The sequence below is a fragment of the Vombatus ursinus genome, unplaced genomic scaffold (genome assembly GCF_900497805.2).
Source record: "Vombatus ursinus unplaced genomic scaffold, bare-nosed wombat genome assembly UNPS02012758.1, whole genome shotgun sequence".
Classification (NCBI taxonomy): domain Eukaryota; kingdom Metazoa; phylum Chordata; class Mammalia; order Diprotodontia; family Vombatidae; genus Vombatus; species Vombatus ursinus.
In genome coordinates this window covers 630,617-648,825 of record NW_020952536.1, presented here as the reverse complement: position 1 = coordinate 648,825, position 18,209 = coordinate 630,617, and the positions used below count along the sequence as shown (strand labels likewise).

Genomic DNA, 18,209 nt, shown 5'->3' with positions numbered 1-18,209 from the left:
GTTATCACTGTAAGAAATTGAAAGAGCAGAACCAGGAGAATGTTGTACACAGTAACGGTCACGTTGTGCAATGACTAATATTGACAGACTTAGCCCTTCTCAGCAATACAAGGATCTAAGACATCTCCAAAGGCCTCATGATGGAAAATGCTATCCACATTCAAAGAAAGAACTATGGAGTTTGAATGCAGATTGAAGCACATTATTTGCTATTTTTTTTTCTTCTGTTGTGTTTTGTTTCCTATTTCTGGTGGTTCCTCCTATTGATTCTAATTCTTACTTACAACATCACTAATGTGAAAATATATTTAATAGGAATGTATATGGATAGCCTATATCAGATTGTGTGCCGTCTTGGGGAGGGAGGGGGAGAAAAATTTAAAACTCAAAAGCTTATGGAAGTGATTGTTGATAAATCAAAATAAATTGATGAAAAAAAAAACAAAGAAATTGAAAGGCCTAAGAGTCCATGACTGCCAGATGACAAGAACACAATTCTAAAGTGCTATGTCTGTGGATCTAAGATTTGATCTATGGCCCCAAGATTCCTGGACTCTTTGTGAGGGGGCATGGGAGGCCAAAAGCTAAGGGTCACACTTATACAGATACCATCACACACAGAAATCTGGCTTTATTTGAACCCTAACACAGCTACTGCCCAGAAGACAAAGACTTGATTGGCGGCTCTGCATCCCCCAGTGATCCCTTTTCTCAACCCTATACCCACCCTCTAAGGAGAGGTCAGCCTCACACCTCCCCTCGAGCATGCAGCATGAAGTGGCCATGCAGCTCCCCAAGGTCGTCGAATGAATCCTCACACTCTGTGCAGTGGTAAGCACCCCCCTCATCCCCAGGGGGCCCATCACCTCCGGTGGAGGTGGCCCCTTCGTCCTCATCCTCTTCTTCATCCTCCTCGTCACCCACCTGGCGCTGAGCAGCAATGCGGGCAGAGGGTGTTGCCTGGGGGGCAGCTGGGCGACAGAGCCGACAGGGTGGGCCCCCAGGGGCTGCAGCACCCTCCCCCGGGGGTGGGCGGCCACACAAGGCGCAGGGCTGGGGTGGGGGCCCTGGGGGTGCGGCAACCCGAGGGGCCCTCCGAGAAGGCGCCCCTCGCCCCCCACCAAGACGCTGCTTCACCTTGTAGCCAGGATCATATTCTGGGTCATCTGTTGTTTCCTCTTCCTCCTCCTCCTCTTCTTCATCCTCGTCTGAGTCGGGCTCTGAGAGTGTATAGTCCGAATCGGAGGGGTGCTCTGGGCCTGCCGAGAAAGGGGAAGTTCAAGAGATCGTAAACGAGGCCTAGAGAACTACTGCTAGTACAGGGGGCAAGGCTTCTCCCCATTTGCGTTTTCTGAACGCTGTGTGTGTGTGTGGGGGGGGGGTGGCAAAGATGTTTTCCCTGGAGAGCTCAGGTTTCAGCACCTCACCTGGGGACAGCTCCTCTTCATCCTCCTCCAAGCTGGCATAGCCCCCAGTCTCAGTGCTCTCCCGAGTCTCCGTCATGGCCGGGGGAGGGTGTGAGGAGGGGGGATGTCCAGCGGTGACAGCAACAGCAAGATGGGTTCCCCCCCCCAGCCAGCTTTCCACAGCAGGGACTCTTCTCTCCAGCGGTCCTGGCCTTCACACCAACACTGAGCAGTGACAGCAGGGAGAGATGAGATTCAGGAACAGAGCTGGACCACCTCTCAGGCACTGCCTGAGCTGGCCTCTCTGGGGAGCAATTAGAGTGGTACCATTTTATAGAGGAAGAAACTAAGGCCCAGAGACCGAGGTGCCTCCAAGAGGGGGAAGTCCAGAGGAGACGCTCCTGCACCTATGAACTGTGGGAGTCAGTAAGGCCTTCCCAGGGGAGGGATGACGGAGGATGCATTGGGGCAGCAAGATGCTGTAATGTTAATGGAAAGCCCATGGTGCTCCAGGACCACGTGGCCTGTGTGCAGCCTGCTTTGTACTGTATGTGTTTGCATTAGATTGGAAGCTCCTTGAGGGGAAGGGCTCTTCTGCATCATTTTGTCCCCCCAGTGTTTAGCACACGGTAGATGCTTGATAAATGTTTACTGGATGTACTGCTCCCAGAATGCACTAGGGCCCAGGATGGCGAGGTGGCCATGATGTGACCAGGGTGGTAGCGCTCCCTCCTGGGATGCCCAGGGCACCCTGGCCCGGCTCCATGCACGAGACCAGACAAAAGGAGCCCCACAATGCACCAGGGCACCTTGTCCTCACTCCCACAATGCACAGGGCGAGTCTGGTCCCGCTCCTGGAAGACACCAAGGCCGAGGGCCAGGCCCCCACGATGCTGGGGGTCGGCTCGGTCCAGCTCCCAAAAGAAACTGGGGCAACGTGGTCCACTACCCATTATTCACGCGGTCACTGTGCCCGGCTCCCAGAATGCACCAGGGCACTATGGTTCAGTTCCCAGAACGCACTGGGGCACTAGAGCCCGTTTCCCACAGTGCAGCGAGGCCGCCTCCCCCAGCTCCCAGGATGCCCCAGGGCGGCCCCTCTCCACTACCATGCCCCAGTGGGCTCCGGGACAATGAGCCCGGGGCGCCGCCATGCTCCCAGGCCGGCGAGAGGGGCGGGGCCGGCGGGAGGGCGCGCGGAAGCGGCCCCGCGGACTCCCGACATGCCCCGCGCGCGCGCCCCGCCCCTCCCCTCCCCTCCCCCGGGCACTCACCACCGCTGGCGACCTCGCTCCGCTCGCTCCGGTCGGCGGCGGCAGCACGCAGGGGCCCAGCGCCTGCGCAGAACGAGCTTCGTCGGCGACGACTCTGGCGGCGGGCGCGGGGCAACGCGGAGCGGTTGGCGGGCGGGACCCAGGGCGCCTGCGCGGTGGACCGGACCATCCCGACCGGGGCGCGGGGGGGAGCGGTGGCAGGAGCGGTTCATCAGAGACCCCCGGAGGGTCCCGCCTCCCCCGCTCTTCCTGGTTTTGGTAGAACCGGGGCGGGGCCTTGGGCCCGTTGCTAGGGGAGGGGGCTTCCCCCCCATCCCCGGCGGAGGGTCGGGGGTGGCGCGTCTTTTTCCTAGAGCGGGGTAGGGCCGAGGCTGAGCCTGGGGTTCGGATCCTCGCTCTTATGCTGTGTGACCCCAGTGCTCTCCCGCCTCCCCACTGTAAAATGACGTGATTGGACTAGATCTCTAAGCGCCCTTCCAAACCTCGGTCCTGAGTGGGAAGGGGCGGGGCCTCGGTGGCCGCAGCGCGCTCGCCCGGGGCTTGCTGGGAGAGAGGCTCTGCCCACGCACGTGCCTGGCCCGTGGGGAGGTCCGCTTTGCATATCCCCGGGCTGGGCCACGCTGGGGCGCAGCGATTTGCATTTCGGATCTGCAGAGCCCGGGGTGGGGGGCGGTCTGTGACCCGGCCAGAGAGCATGCGCAGGACCACTTAGACTTGGGGAGGGGGGCGTGCAATGCCTAGAACTCCGCCTCGAGTTAGGGGGTGGTCCCTCCTGACCCTTCTAGCGCCTCCCATCGCTGCCCCACCTCTGGTGGGAAGCGCCTACGCTCTCCCTGCCTGGCCTCTGGCCCTTCCCTGGGGCTTCTCCCCAACTCTTCCCTCGTGTCACCTAATCCCAGGCTCGCCGGTGTACCCCCCCCACCCCATTCCGTCTGCCCTGCCCCCCAGGGGACATTCTGCATCCCCGCGAATCTGGCCCTTGCCTTAGAGAACCCTCTGCATGCTAAACCCCCTCCCTTTCCTCCTCCATCTGACACCCTGGGGGCTTCGCCGCTCTCCCACTCTTCGGCGCAGCCCCCTGGGACTAGCTCACACTCTTTCCCGAGGCTTTCTTTCACACTTTCTCCACTTTCTCTCCATCTCCAGGCTTTCCCCACATTCCTCCTTCCGCCCTTCCCTGGGAGGCCTCTTCCCCCGCTCCGAATCTAGCTGCTCTCCTTCCCGCCCCACTGCCCCCCAGACAGACAACTGAGCAGTATCTTAATCTCTCCGTAGTTTAATGGTGGTTAGTGGGGCTGCCACCCCCTCCGTACCCCCCTCCCCCCCCGTACAAAACGTGTTTTTACAAGAAAAAGGCCTGGAATGGGGGTGGATCATGGTGGTGATGGGGGGGTGAAATCTGATTTTTTTTAATACAGATTTTTCATTTTTTAATATATTATATATAAAACCACAGAGACGCACACGTGGACCCTGGGCCCCTCCCCCTGGAGGCCTGGAGAAGGAGAGAAGGGATGGAGTGGTGGGGAGAGCCCTGTGGGAGTCCTGGGAGTTGGGAGAGAGGGGATCCAGGGGAGGCATGTGGTGGGTGGGGGGGGAACCCAAGCTGTGGGCAGGAGTGGGGCCTGGAGAGGGGGACAGGTCCCCCTCCCCCATCACGAGTTATGACAAAGACACAGAATCCCCATCCCTCCCCCCCCAACCGTGCGAACATGGCTTTGCAAAGAGCAGTCCCCATGTCTGTGGGACTCTCACAATGGCTGGCACAGCGCCTAGGGAGGGATCCCGGAGAAGACAAGTCCCCTATCCCCACCCCAGGCTGCTCCCCAACCCTGCCACCCCCCCTCCCCCAGTCTCTACCCCTACTCCCACCCCCTACCCCGACCCTGGACCCAAGTGTCCAGCCCCTGACCCATCAGAGACCCAGGTCTCCTCTTCCTTCTCGAGGCCTCAAGTATTCTTATCTTCCCCTTCTGGGGGACTCAAGACACCCTGATTCCCCACTCCCTGCCCCTTTGGGGACCCAGGTGTTCTGATTCCCCATTCCCACCCCCTTAGGCATCTCATCATCTGGCCCCCAGCCCTAACTTCCCTCACTAGGGCCCAGGTGCGGCCTCCTTGTCTTGCTGGACGTTAGGGGTGGGGAAAACTCCCAAATGGCCCTTGGCCCAGGTCAAAGTCTTTGCTGGTTCCGTCCTGGACTGGGGAGACCCTGCCTGGGCCAGAGCCAGGGCCTGGGCCCGGGCCAGGGACGCGGGGAAGGGTCAGATGAAAAATTCCTCTTTGCGCTTGTGTCCATCGCCCCCATTAAGAAAGGCCTCTCGGGCCTCCCCCTGCTCATCCAGTCCACTGGCCTCGTGGGTGAGATAGGAGCCTGTGGAAGGTGGGGGAATGGAGGCAAAGAGAGGAATGAAGAATGAGAACCTCAGGAGAGACGGGGCACAGAGATACGGAAACACAAAGATCAGAGACAGTCAGGCATAGACAGCACAGGGCCAGAGATAGATGTAGGAAACAGAGGGGGTGACCAAAGGAAGAGACACAAATTCGCGCGGGGAAGGACAGGGATAGGAGTACAGAGCCAACTGGAACAGAACCAGAGACACGGCCCCCAACCCTCCCCTCATCAGCCTTCTACTGTTACGCACAAGCCCCGCCTCGTCGGCTTTTCGCCAATCAGTGACCCCCTAGCCCCACCCCTCCAGGCATCCCGGCCCCGCCTCCGCTCACCCTTCTGCCGCACGGAGCACCAGACCATGCCCACCAGGACACAGATGATGAGGAAGACGAGCAGCGCCAGGATGCCACCCACGATAGCATAGGGCACCGAGGTCTGTGCCTCCACCACCGCGCCGGGGTCTGCTCGGCAAAGGAAGGCACAATTACTGGGACCCCGGCATTGCACTCGTTGACCTTTCGGGCCCGCCCCCCAGCAAAGCCAGGGGCCTTCGCTCAGACTCCCGGCCCCTCTCCTCGTGCCCATGGAGCGTCCGGTCCCGCCCCCCTCGTATTCCGGCACCCCTCTGCCCGGTTCCAGGAACCGGCGTCCCCTTCGTGCCTCACCGTAGACCACCAGGACGTAGGGAGCTCGCGCTTGGCCGTGCTTGTTTCCGGCCTCACAGGTATAGGTGCCGTTGTCTAGGGAGGTGAGGCCGGGGAGGGTGAGCGTCTCTGCCACTGCCTCTGCCCGCTCGGGGAGCGACTCGTTCCCCCGGCTCCACCGGATCTGCCCGGGCCTGCGAGGAGGAGCCAGAGAGCTCAAGGGCCCAGGCAGCCGGCCAGCCTAGTCCCCGCTCTTTGGGACTTCAGGGACCCAGGCGTCCCGATCCCCCAAACTCCCCTTCCCCACTCGCGGTTCCAGGCATTCCCAAAGTCCCCAGACATCTCAGTTTCCCAGACCCTCCTCCCTCCCTACATTCGGGGACCCAGGCATTCTGATCCCCAAGTCCACTTCCCCATTAGGGGACCTCGGCGTCCCAATCCCGCAGACCTTCCTCCTCCCCATCATTCGGGGACCCAGGCATCCTAGTCCCCCAACTCAAAACCGTGTGGGGCCCAGGCGCCCAATCCTCCCTCAGACCCTCCCCCCACCCAGCCTCAACTCACTTAAGAGTATCCCATCCACCCCATTCTCTGACCTGGGGTTCCCTGTGACAGCACAAGTCAACACCAACGTGTCTCCCTCCCTCACCACAGCCTGGGATGCGTGGATCCGGGCGGTGGGGGAGTCTGTGAGCAGAAGGGAACCAGGAGGGTCAAAGCAGGGGAAGCCCGGCAAATACCAGGTAGAGATGGAGAGCTTTCTCTCTTCCACCCCAGCCCTGCCCAGGATGGCAGAACCCTGCTCTCCCTCTGTCAGGTGGCGGAGGACAGAAGAATGGCCTGGAAAGCAGGAGACCTGGCTTCTAAGCCTTGAACTTTGCTGTCTCCTGGCTTTGGGCAAGTCACTGAACCTTGTCTGGCCTCCTTCAAATAAAGAAAAGGGCCTTACAGGATGGTAGGCAGCTAGGTGGCATAGTTGAGGGAGGGGAGGGAGAGCATTGAACTTGGGGTCTCTTTGAGTTCAAATTCTGCCATAGATGTCTGAGTAACTCAGCCTCAGTTTTCTTATCTGTAAAATGAGGATATTAGCACCTACCTTTAGAAGGCTGTTGTGAAGATTAAATGAGATATTTAATTTTGTATTATAGGCCCCTCAGAGGTTTCCTAGTCCAGCTTCCTCATTTTATAGATGAAGACACTGAGATTTATGGAATACAGTGATTTGCCCAAAGTCACAAATGGCAAGTAAGCAAGGAAAATGGAATTCAAATTCAAGTCCTCTACTTCCAAATACAGCCCATTTTCCCCCGCTGCTGTCTAAGCCAGCAGAGCTCTAATGTTCTAGGACTTGGGGGGCCTTCAGGAGCTGGATTTGGGGGGGCCAGGCACTTTTAAGGACCAAGGTATTTCTAATCCAGGCTTCCCTCCTAAACAGGACCAAACTGGATTCTGGAACTCTCCTGAGGACCTATGACTTTTGTCATTTCTAGTCTCTGATCTAGTATCACACTTAGTGAAGCTGAGAGCTGAGACTGTTACCCCTGAGGATGAGGTTGAACTCTAGATTATGGCCAGGGGAGAGCTGGTTGTGTGACTTTAGGTTCTCTGGGCCTTGGTTTCCTCATCTTTAAAATCTCGAGGGGTAGGTTCAGTGATGTCTGAGATTTCCTCTCTCAGCCTCAGATTCCCTATCTGTCAAAAGTGGGAGTAAAAGTGAAAAGTGTCCAAAGTCCCTTCAGGCTAGAACACCCTTTGGTCTGTTGTGTTTTGAGTACTGTGCCCTTTCCCCCAGAGCCTGGTCACTTACACTGGACATCCAGCACGTACTGAGTCTGCTTGCTGTGGCCTGGAGGGAGGGCTGCATTTTGAGCCTCACATGTCACGATGCCGCCATCATCTTTCCGGTCCACTTGGAAGCGCACTGTGCTGGCCACACTCCACACCTTCCCGTTCTCCTGTCGGCTGTCCACACCTGCCCAGGGAGGCCAGTTCCCTTGGGGTCAAAGTTCCTGATCCACCCCCTCAGATTCCCCTATGGCCCAGCCCTTAAGGATTGCCTCTTTTCTCCAGAAAAGGGACCAGACTGACCAGACCGTTTCCTGGCTGTACCCCTCCCCTTCCCCAGTTGCCTTCCCCCTGCCCTTTCCCTCTCTCACACCCAGGCCCTCCTTCAGCTTCCTCTGACCTCGGAGTTCTTTTCTGTCCCGGTACCAGCGAAGCACGGCTGGAGGTCGGGATCGAGGCACAACACAGCTCAGCTCTACCTCGCCGCCTTCCACAGCCTGCTCCCGACCTTCCACTATGGGGTTCTCCGGGGCCACTACAATAAGAGATAGAGGGGACCTTAGCACCCACAGTGGGGAGATGAGTGAGGATGCCGGCAAAACACTCTACCTAGATTCACATTCAATTCAAATCTGGGCTCTTCCACTTACTAGTCAGTCAATAAACATTTATCTGTCTGTCTATCTGTCTATCTATCTATCTATTTATTTATAGGCAAGTGGGGTTAAGTGACTTGCCCAGGGTCACACCAATAAAACATTTATTAAGCAACTATATGCCAGGTGATTGGGCAGGCCACTTAATCTCTCTGGGACTCAGTTGCCTCATTGGACAGAGGGTTGGCCCTAGACAGCCTCTCTTTTTGCCATTCTCCATACAGTCATCCCATCTGTCCTCTCAAAGCCTTTGCATAGGCTCTCCCCAAGCTTCTTAAGCACTCCTTTCTCACCTGTGCCTCTTCCAAACCCTTACCTCCTTCAAAAAGCTTTTCCTGAACCCAGCAATTGTTAATACCTCCCTCCCCCCACTACTTTGTATACATTTTGAATTTACTTATCTACTCATGTTGTTTTCCCCTCCCACCATAAAAGGTAGGCTCCATGAGAGCACAGGGTGATTCTTTTCTCGTGTGTCTTTGCATCACAAGCAACCTCTCATCTCCATCTGCCGTATAGTTGCCATATTGGACTACTTGCCTTTCCTCATGCATGATACTATATCTACCGTATCTGTGCCTTTGCAATGTCTGGCCCCTCTGCCTATTTAATGGATATGGATGTCTATGTGCCAAGCACTATGATAAACATTGGGAATACAGAGAAAGACCAAAGACAGTCCCTGCTGTTCAACAGTTCACAGACTAATAGGGGAGAGAGCATACAGACAGCCACATAAGAGCAGCTAAAGGCAGGATAAATTGGAGATCAGCGACAGAAGAAAGGCACTAGAACAAAGGCGGATCAGGAAAGACTTCTTGTAGAAGATAGGGTTTTTAGCTGAGACTTGAAGGAAGTCAGAAGGCAGAGGGGAAGAGGGAGAGCATTGCAGGAATGAAGGACAGCCGGAGAAAATGCCTGAAGTGAGGATATGTCTTGTGTGAGGAACAGGAAGGAAACCAGTCCTATGCCTTGCAGAGAGGGAGTCTGTGTGACCTCAGACTTGTTCCCTATCACCAGTTTGATCTCTGAGCAGAATCACTCTTATTCACATGACTTCCAACCCTCTGCCTCTGATTGTAGACAAGGACCTTCATGTGCTCATCCATTTACCCAGAAGTTTATGAAGTGCCGACTGTGTGCAAGGCATTATGGTAGGCAACTGGAATCCAATCAGTCAATATGCATTTGAAAATGTCTTCCCACTCTTCCACATCTGGTTCCTTTCTCCACTGACCCAACCCACACCACTATCTCTGTCAGTCTCCCCACCCAGGACCGCACTCTCCCCTACCCCTTTCACTGACCCATCCTTCTCTCCCTAGCTTAGACACCAGGGCTGGAATACATCTGGGGCTTGTGGGGACTTATCCCAGTTGCACTTGGCACCAGCTGATTTAAGGTAACCTTGGATGGAGAAGGCACTAGCAATTGAAGGGACCAGTGAAGCTTTCCTACAGGAGGGACACTTGAGTTGAGTCAAAAGAAACGAGGCACCCCAAGAGGCAAAGATGAGGAGGGAAAGACTTCTAAGTCCCCTTCTGTGCTCTGACATTGCCACCACCCTGGTGCAGACCCTCATCACCTGGACTACTGCACTAGCCTGCTTGTGGGTCTGCCTGCCTCCAGCCTCTCCCTATTCCAGTCCATCCTCCACTCAGCCACCAAAGTGATCTTCCTTCTGAACATGCCATTCCCCTACTCAATCAACTCCAATAACTCCCTCTTACTACCAGTATCAAATATAAAATCTTCCATTTGGTATTCAAAGCCCTTTGGAACCTGCTTCACACCCCAACACACACACACACACACACACACACACACACACACACACTTCTAGGATTCTTATACCTTATAAGTAAGGAAACTGAGGTAAATAGGGTTAAGTGACTTGCCCAGGGTCACACAGCTAGTAAGTATCTGAGGCTGGATTTGAACTCAGGAAGATGAGTCTTCCAGACTCCAGGCCTGATGCTCTATTCACTATGGTGCCATTTATAGGTCTACCCATAGAAATGGACATTTTGGTTTTCCCCAGTAGAATTCAAGCTTTTTTGGAGGGGGGGGTTAAGTGACTTGCCCAGGGTCACAGAGCTAGTAAGTATTATGTGTCTGAGGTTGGATTTGAACTCAGGTCCTCCTGAATCCAGGGCCGGTGAATATTTTTTTATTTTTTTGGTGAGGCACTTGGGGTTAGGTGACTTGCCCAGGGTCACACAGCTGGTAAGTGTCAAGTGTTTGGTCTGAGGCCACATTTGAACTCAGGTCCTCCTGACTTCAAGGTCGGTGCTCTATCCACTGCGCCACCTAGCTGCCTCTTGAATTCAAGCTTCTTTAAGAAGTAGGGCCTGTTTGGTTTTTCTTTTTACATTTTTAAATGCATATTGACTGATTGGATTCCAGTTGCCTACCATAATGCCTTTTATATAGTAGGCACTTTATAAACTTTTGGGTGAACTGATAGTCCTCGCCTATAATCAGAGGGTAGAGGGTTGGAAGTCCTGTGAATCAGAGTAATTCTACTCAGAGATCAAATTGTTTTTGTTTTTTTGGCTAGGCAATGGGGTTAAGTGACTTGCCCAGGGTCACACAGCTAGTAAGTGTTATGTGTCTGAGGCCGGATTTGAACTCAGGTCCTCCTGACTCCAGGGCTGGTGCTCTATCCACTCAGAGATCAAATTGGTAACAAGTCTGAGGTCACACAAACCAAAGGGAGCTTGGGCTGAGGTCACAGAGATTCAAGGTAAGCAGGATCCCAAATCTTTCAGGCTTCAGACCATTTTTGAAGGGCCTTACCAAGGACAGTGAGAGTTGCAATCTGGTGATGGGTGTCTTCTGTGTACAGCTGGCAGAAATAACCACCCTCATCATCTAGCCGGGCATCTGAGAGCTTTATTCGGACCCTTCTCGGGGAGAACTCCTCCAGTTGGAAACGCTCATCCTTTAAGGCTAGGAGAAGATCACAGAGGGTGAGATAGGACCCAAGTGCCCTGACTCCCTGCTCCCCCTACTGTTTCTAAAACCCTCCCCAACTCTGTCTTCCCACTCTTCCACAACTGGCTCCTTTCTCCACTGACTCAACCCACACCACTATCTCTGTCAGCCCCCCCAACCAGGACCACACTCTCCCCTACCCCTTTCACTGGCCCATCCTTCCCTCCCTAGCTTAGACACTAGGGCTGGAATACATCTGGGACCTGTGAGGACTTGTCCCAATTGCACTTGGCACCCAGGGCCCCAGGTTTGCTGATCTCCTAGTCTCCCATCCCAGAAGCACCCCAGGCATGCAGCCTGCCTCACCCCTGGTGCCATTGAAGAAGAGTGTTTGCCGGGCTGGGTTCTGGAGGACAACGATGGACCCGTCATACTGGTGTAGTCTGCAGGTGATCTCTGCCACCCCGCCCTCCGCTACAGTCACATTCTCAGTCTGCACCCCCTGGGCCGACCCTGGTCACCAGAGGTACATTGAGATATACAGGCTTCACAGGCAGGCACAGAACTACCTTTCAATCATTTCTGCCCATCTCTATACTTTCATCATTCCTGTGGCTAAACCAAAGCCCACCTTACTTCTTATTTCCATCCCCAACCATACATCTCCCTTCCCTGGCTCCAAAGCCATCCTTCATATCTATCCCCAGCCACATTTCTACCAATCCAACCTCTATCTTTTTTCCTCTCACCTCCAGGACATGCCCCATCCCTAGTCCATATCCACCTTACCCGTAACTACATTTCCACCCCAATTTACCCTTTTTATTTATCTAGAAGCCTTATCTCCACAGCTCACCCCAAACCATACCCCAGTTTATTTCTTTGCCCACCCTGGCCATCTCTCCCCCTCCCCAATTCAGATGCTCCATCACTATTCCCATCCTGCTCCATCTTCATTTTCAACTGTGTTTCCATTTCTCCCCTCTACCCTCCCCAGTCCCATCTCTTTCCTGGTCCCCATCCCCCTCCTGTCCCTGGGGGGTCTCTGTGTGCCTCCCTCCCAGTCTCAGTAACAAGCTGGGCTCGTGGCAGGAATCTTAATGTCCCTAGAGCCTTTGTGTCCATTGGGAGTGTGTGTGTGGGGTGGGGGTGGTGTCGGGAAGGGGGAGGGGCGAGACTGAAGGCCCTAGGGAGGAGGCTGGGCCAGAGGGCTGAAGGCTGGGCCAGAGGGCTCAGGCTCCTGGGCGCGGGCCCTTTAAACCTAAGGTTGTGTTGACAGCGCCAGGGCATTGCCATAGAGATAGTGCCAGGAGCAGCAGGAGGAGGAGGGGAAAAAGAGAGGGATGGAAAGGAAAGGGACAAGAACTCAGGAGTCGTTCTCCCCTATCTTCCATTCTGCTTTGAGTCCCAGGCGTCCTGATTCTCCAGTCTCCTCCCCTCCCCTCAGAGAACCGTGTATCCTGATTCCCTCCCCCAGCCCGGATTCTATGGGGACCCAGGAGTACTGACCTCCCCCACCCTCAGGGACCCAGGCATCCGGGCCCCGGCTGTCACCAAGACAGGTTTTCACCAAGACAGGCTTCCGTGGTGATGGACCGATCCCAGGGAAGGGGGGAATCAAAAAGGAAGGGGGGGGGGGCGCCCCTCACGCTGAGTCAGCGAATCCCCGTGGGAGGCTCAAGGTCGCTCAGCGGAGAAGGTCACCCCCCCAACTCCCAAGATTCTGAACAATTCCCCCAGGTTTCTGGAGGTGGTACATTCCACGCCCCCCACCCCCCATCAATGGCCGAGTCCGGAGCATCCTTTGCACAAAGCCCCGATTATTCCAGCTCTGGGTGTAAAGGAGCCTGTATTCCAGGGACCCAAGCTCCCGGCTGCCCTCCACCCCCAGTCTCCCAGACCCAGGTGCCATATCCTCCTTCTCCTCCCCCTCCAAACTTAAGAATCCAGGCACCCAAACGGACCTCTCGCTTAAGGGACCCAGGAGCCTGAAAGCGCCTTCACCCCACTTCAAGGCCCCAGAGAACTGAATTCCTCTTCCATCTCCAGCTCAGGGACCCTCACTGACATTAGCCAGACACCTGAACAGCCCTCCCTCCACCTTCATCTCAGAGACCCAGGTACCTGGGCTCCCACTGTGCTACATACTCAGACATTGGGGTTTGAGGGCACCTAGTCTCCTAAGGACTTCAGTTTGAGCTTCAGGTAGCACAGGGAGTTAAGCATCTGGGCTACCAGGGACCAGGTATCTGGCTTCCCAGCCTCTGAGGTACCCAGGCAGCTAGGCTTTCTGACACCTAGTCTCTCAAGGACCCAGTGATTCTAACATCTAGTCTTCCTGGGGACTCAGGTGCATGGGCTTCCAGTCTCCCAGGAATCTAGGTATTAAAGCTCCCAGTCACCGAGTCACCCAGGCATCTGGGTTCTCAGTGATCCTGGTGCCCTGAATTTAAGCCTCCTAGAGACCCAGGTACCAGGCTCTCATCCAGTCAGAGATCCAGGTTTCTGAACCCCCAGGCCCTGCTCCTCAAGGGACCCAGACTCCTGGGTCTGGCAGGGGAATGTTGGTGGGGGTGGGAAGGTTGAGTCAGCAGTTGGAGTCACACAAAGCCCCCCTGTGGCCCCCGCATTCCTGGGATTCCCTGAGCTCCCAAGATGCTGGGCTGAAGCCCAAGCTGGGGGCGGGGATTCCTAGGAGGCTTTCCCTGAAGTGTCCCAATATGTCACTCAGGAAGCACCCTGACTAGTCTGGGCACCTGAGGGTTGGAGAGGAATAGAAGGTCAGGCTACCTAGGTTCTGGCAGGGTTGGGCATCAGAATCCTTTGGTTCTTGAAGAGTAGGGGCTGTGAAGGAAAATGTTCCCTGGTGCCATAAGGGGTTGGGAACTAATAAGTCTGTCTATCTCCCTCCCTGGGGGAGAGAAAGCCTGCTTTGTCCTGGCGGTGACAGAGCTGCCTCGCACGGCATTAACCACCCCCGGCTTCAGGCACCTCAGGGACCCAGGCATCCTCATCCCCCAGGCCTCACCAGACCCATCAGGGACCCAAGTGTACTGACCCTCCCCCTCTCCTCCCAGTCCTTAGAATTGCAGAGTTGAAGAATTTAGATGTTTCCCCCGCTCCCATGACATTTCCCTCCCTGCCCAACCCCAACCATCACCCAAACCCAGGGCTTCCTCCCATGAATGACTCAGAAGGGCCCCATTCAAAAAAACAGAATTCTGTCTCCATAGCAAGGCACACATCAGCTAGTCTTCCTGGGGGGGTGGGGGTGGGGGTGACCACTGAAGGTCTTTGTGTTTTAGTGTCTCTATTCCTGTTTCTTCCTGTGTTTGTCTGTTTCCACATATCTCTCGGTGTTTCTGTGTATCCTTTCTTCCCTCTAGTACCTTTCAAATGTCCTTCCCAGAGTGGCAAGTAGGATGGCTCTGTATTGGGGAGAGCTAGAGGAAAGGTTCAGAGCCAGATAAGTGGCTCCAGAGCAGCTCCCAGTAGCCTAAAAGGTGAGTATTTCCCTTAGCCATTCCCTCCCCCCCAAGTCTGTAAATCTGGAGACAAGGTTCATAACACGTCCAAGCTAGAAAGACCCATGGACACATCATCACACCCAACCCTCTTGTTTTCCAGATGGGGAAACTGAGGCCCAGAGAGTGGGAGGGATTCCCCCAAGACCACATGGTGAATTTCTAGTAGAGAGTCAGGACTAGAACTCAAGATCTTCTGACTCCCAGGCATGGACTCTTCCTATCACATCACAAGTGGCCTTTCACTGTGTTCTTCTAGGGGAAAGTTTACTTACAAGATTAAGGCATGGTATCTACCCTCAGTAGAACTCAGTAAAACTCAGTAGAAGCTGGATGACTTTCTTTCTCTCTGGGATTCTAAGAGCCTCTCACTCTGAGATTCTAAGACTCAGCATTTAAGAATCTAGAACTCACAAAGTTGAGATTCTAGCACCTATCATTGAAGATCTAGAGGTTGGGGCTTTTCATATTCTAAAAGCTATGCTTGTATAGAACTGAGGCTTCAGATTTCAGAGCTTATAAGAGTCTATAGGATTCATGAGCTGTTCTCAGAGCCTAGTTCTCCAAGGTATAGAGAGTGAATGAGTCTTGTCAGAGCCCAGAGTACATGTGAAGAAGCTAGAACTCAGGAATCTTTTCAGATTCTGGAGCCTGAATGTACCAACCTCTGGTTTGTGAGTCTTTGATTTTGAGGGCATAAGTGTAAGACTCTGGGACAGCACCCTAAAGCTTGGATTTTGTATCCTGAAAATCTGTGACTCCGAAAGTCAAAGAACTCATGATTCTGTGAAGATATAAGTACTATGGAAATTGTAACTTGACTGTCAGGAGATTGGAGGAAATGATGGGAATTTGCAGGGAAGGTGAAGGAATGCAGAATGACAATGGATTAGAGACATGGTGTTATATGTCTCTGGGATGGACCTAGGAAGAGGATCCTCCGATGCCAGAGACACCAGGCATTTGGTTCTTTGGGCCTGAGCCTGGAGATGCCTGAGCCCTGAAAGCAAGAGAACTTAGATTTGGAAAGGGTCTTGGAACCTAGAATGTAGAATGTCTGAACTGGAAGGGACAATGGACTGTCAGAGCCAGATGACCTTAAGCCATAGAATATTAGAACACAGGATGTTAGATGAGATTCTAGAAGGGAACTTAGACTATAAATTGCTAGGGCCAGAAGAATGTCAGGGCTAGGAAGAACATAGAATGTCAGAGCTGGAAAAGACCTTAAGAGTTCCAGTCTACCACTCCTCAAGTTAAAGAGAGGGAAACTGAGGCCCAGAGGGGAGAAGGCACTTGCCAAGGGGCACAGGCAACACTAGACAAATCCAGTTCTCCTGGCTACCAGTCTAGGGTTCTTTCCATGGCACCAGATTTCAGCTGTCTCAAACCTATGAGAAGACCAAACTCTGATCGATCTTCGACTGGGCAAGTCCCAACCCAGCTATGTACCTCTTCAGTGGCCTCACCAGGAGGCTCCATAAGGGCTCTCTACCTGACTGCTCTTCGAAGGGCTAAGAATCCGTCAAGGAGGAGGCTACGTCTGGAGAGCTGTGTGTATCACAGAACCACAGGACGTTTGAGGTGAAAGAGATCTTTGAACATAGAGCATAGATATGGAAGGGAGCTTAGAATATAGAAGGTGGAGGCTGGAAGGTCTAAGCCAACCCCATCATTTGTCAGAGGGAGAAATGGAGGACCAAAGCAAGACTTGCCCAAGGTCACATAGGTAAGTAAGTAGCAGAGCTGAGGTCTGATCACTGGCCTCTGTACTCCAAGTCCAGAGGTCTTTTCACTCCCCCACGTTGTCCTTCCAGTGTGCGAATGTATGCGTTTGCTTGGTTCGGCAGGCGTTGACACAAGTTTCCCCATTATGTGTTCTCTCATATCCACCTTCATCCAACTCTCCAGCTCAGACCCTAATCTGGTGGGAATGGGGAAAGGCGGAGGGGCAGGGGTCAAAGGAGGACATGAATGAAGAAGGGGACAGGAGGCCGGGAATGGAAAAATAGGGATGGGAAAGTAGACAGAGATGGGGAGTAGGGATAGCAGAGATGGAGGGGGACAAAGGGAGTATGAGGGCAAGGATAAGAAGAGGGACAGAGGGATAAGGATGGTGCAGAGCCAGGGATTCGAGGGTCAGGAAGAATGGGATGGAATAGCAGAAAGATGAGGATAGAGGGAATGAGGGGACAGCAAGACCGAGACTGTGAGGAACGGTGGGCTAGAGGGATGGGAAAGACCGACAAAGACGGGCCTCTTTGTGCCGGGGCCAAGCCGGGGCCTGCGTCTGTGCTGGGGTCGGTGATGTGGGATAGGCAGGCTGCCGCAACCCTCCCTCCGAAACCCCCGCTCCCCTTCTCCCTCTGGACCCCAACCCAAGCACCGAGGAAACACCGATCTGGCCCGGCGGCGCATCGGGGCACGGGGCACACACACCAAGGATGCGTCTCCCCTCACTCCCCACCCCGTCCTGCGGGTCTGGGCTCCGGCTTCCTTTCTTTGTCGGGGGTGTGTAGCGGCGGGGGCGGGGGAGAGGCGCGAGACTGGAGGTGAAGTGGGGAGGGTGCCAGGGATTCGAAATGGAACCGGGAGGGCTTGGGGTACGGGAACAGGGATCGAACGCGGAGCGGGCAGGAGATTCGAAATGGATCCGGGGATCGGGGAAAGGGATGGAACGCGGAGAGGACAGGAAATCCGAAATGGAATGGGGAGGGGGAAGCGGGGAGAGGGGAGAGAGACCCGGGATAGAACGCGGAGGGGGCCGGAGATTCGACATGGAACTGGGTGGGGGGGAGTGCGCTACACAAGGGATGGAACGCTGAGGAAATGGAAGGGCAGGGGGGGGGGGCGCGAGACGGGGTGCAACGCAGGGCGGCCAAGAGATTGTGAACAGCAACGAGGAGGGGACAGCGGGGAGGAAGAGGCCGAGACGCGCGAAGGGCAGAGAGCGCGGGGTCTGCCCGGCCAGGGATGCTCGGGGAGGTCGGGCCGCGGGGATGTGTTGGGGGGGTGTCTGCGGATACATCGCATTGTTCTGGCCCCTGCAGCAGCCGTGACCGTCCTCCCCCCGCCACCCCTGTCCGCCCTCTCCCCCCAGCACAGCGCCCCGAGCCCGCTCCTTACCTGTCCCGGCCGCGGCCGCCCAGACCAGCAGCAGCGGCCACTGGAAGCGCCGGGCCGGGCCCATGGTGCCGCCGCCGCCGCCGCCGCCGCCGCTCGCTCCCGGCCCGCTCCTTCCCTCCCTCCCGCCCTCCCTCCCTCCCTCCCTCCCTCCCGCCCGCTGGCTTGCTCCGGCCCCGCACCTGCACCGCCCGGCCCGGCCCCGCCCCCTACCGCCTAATGAGAGCGCGGGGCGGAGCCTGGGGAGCCCAGAAGGAGGGGGGAGAAAGGCGGGGACAAAGTTGTGGGAGGAGGATCGTAGGATCACAGGGTTTACGGCTGAAAGGGACCTCCGAGGTCATTCAGTCGACCTCCTTCATTTTAGAGGAGGAAACTGAGTTGCACAGGGGAAAGTGACTTACTCAAGGTCACACAGCCAGTCAGTACCAGAGCCTTGGTTGTTATTGATTTTATCACTATTAT

The 18,209-nt window shown here is 55.3% G+C and overlaps 2 protein-coding genes and 1 long non-coding RNA gene across 6 annotated transcripts; 1 reads left to right on the top strand and 2 right to left on the bottom strand.

Moving 5' to 3' along the window:
• Positions 1 to 606: 606 nt before the first annotated feature.
• On the bottom strand, positions 607 to 2,767 carry ZNF428 (zinc finger protein 428). 3 transcript variants are annotated; one of them, XM_027858207.1, is made up of 3 exons: positions 2,681 to 2,767; positions 1,428 to 1,710; positions 607 to 1,259 (listed from the first exon to the last, which is right to left on the bottom strand). In XM_027858207.1, exons 2-3 carry the CDS (start codon positions 1,501 to 1,503, stop codon positions 748 to 750), a joined length of 588 nt encoding a protein of 195 aa, XP_027714008.1. In that variant the 5' UTR covers positions 1,504 to 1,710; positions 2,681 to 2,767; the 3' UTR covers positions 607 to 747. The 3 variants fall into 3 exon arrangements, with proteins under 3 accessions (XP_027714008.1, XP_027714011.1, XP_027714009.1); XM_027858210.1 differs by having other exon boundaries at positions 1,428 to 1,631; positions 2,681 to 2,736; XM_027858208.1 differs by lacking the exon at positions 2,681 to 2,767 and having other exon boundaries at positions 1,428 to 1,729.
• Positions 2,768 to 4,538: 1,771 nt separating this feature from the next.
• On the bottom strand, positions 4,539 to 17,817 carry CADM4 (cell adhesion molecule 4). Of its 2 annotated transcripts, XM_027858241.1 has the most exons (9): positions 17,751 to 17,817; positions 11,467 to 11,613; positions 10,963 to 11,115; positions 7,908 to 8,042; positions 7,530 to 7,694; positions 6,319 to 6,409; positions 5,744 to 5,916; positions 5,411 to 5,539; positions 4,540 to 5,054 (listed from the first exon to the last, which is right to left on the bottom strand). In XM_027858241.1, the coding sequence occupies exons 1-9, from the start codon at positions 17,812 to 17,814 to the stop codon at positions 4,945 to 4,947; spliced, it is 1,167 nt and encodes a 388-aa protein (XP_027714042.1). In that variant the 5' UTR covers positions 17,815 to 17,817; the 3' UTR covers positions 4,540 to 4,944. The 2 variants fall into 2 exon arrangements, with proteins under 2 accessions (XP_027714043.1, XP_027714042.1); XM_027858242.1 differs by lacking the exon at positions 7,908 to 8,042 and having other exon boundaries at positions 4,539 to 5,054.
• Positions 5,551 to 7,602, top strand: LOC114040214. The gene is made up of 3 exons (XR_003568748.1): positions 5,551 to 5,802; positions 6,871 to 6,967; positions 7,515 to 7,602. It is a non-coding gene; the product is annotated as an uncharacterized LOC114040214 (long non-coding RNA).
• Positions 17,818 to 18,209: the final 392 nt, after the last annotated feature.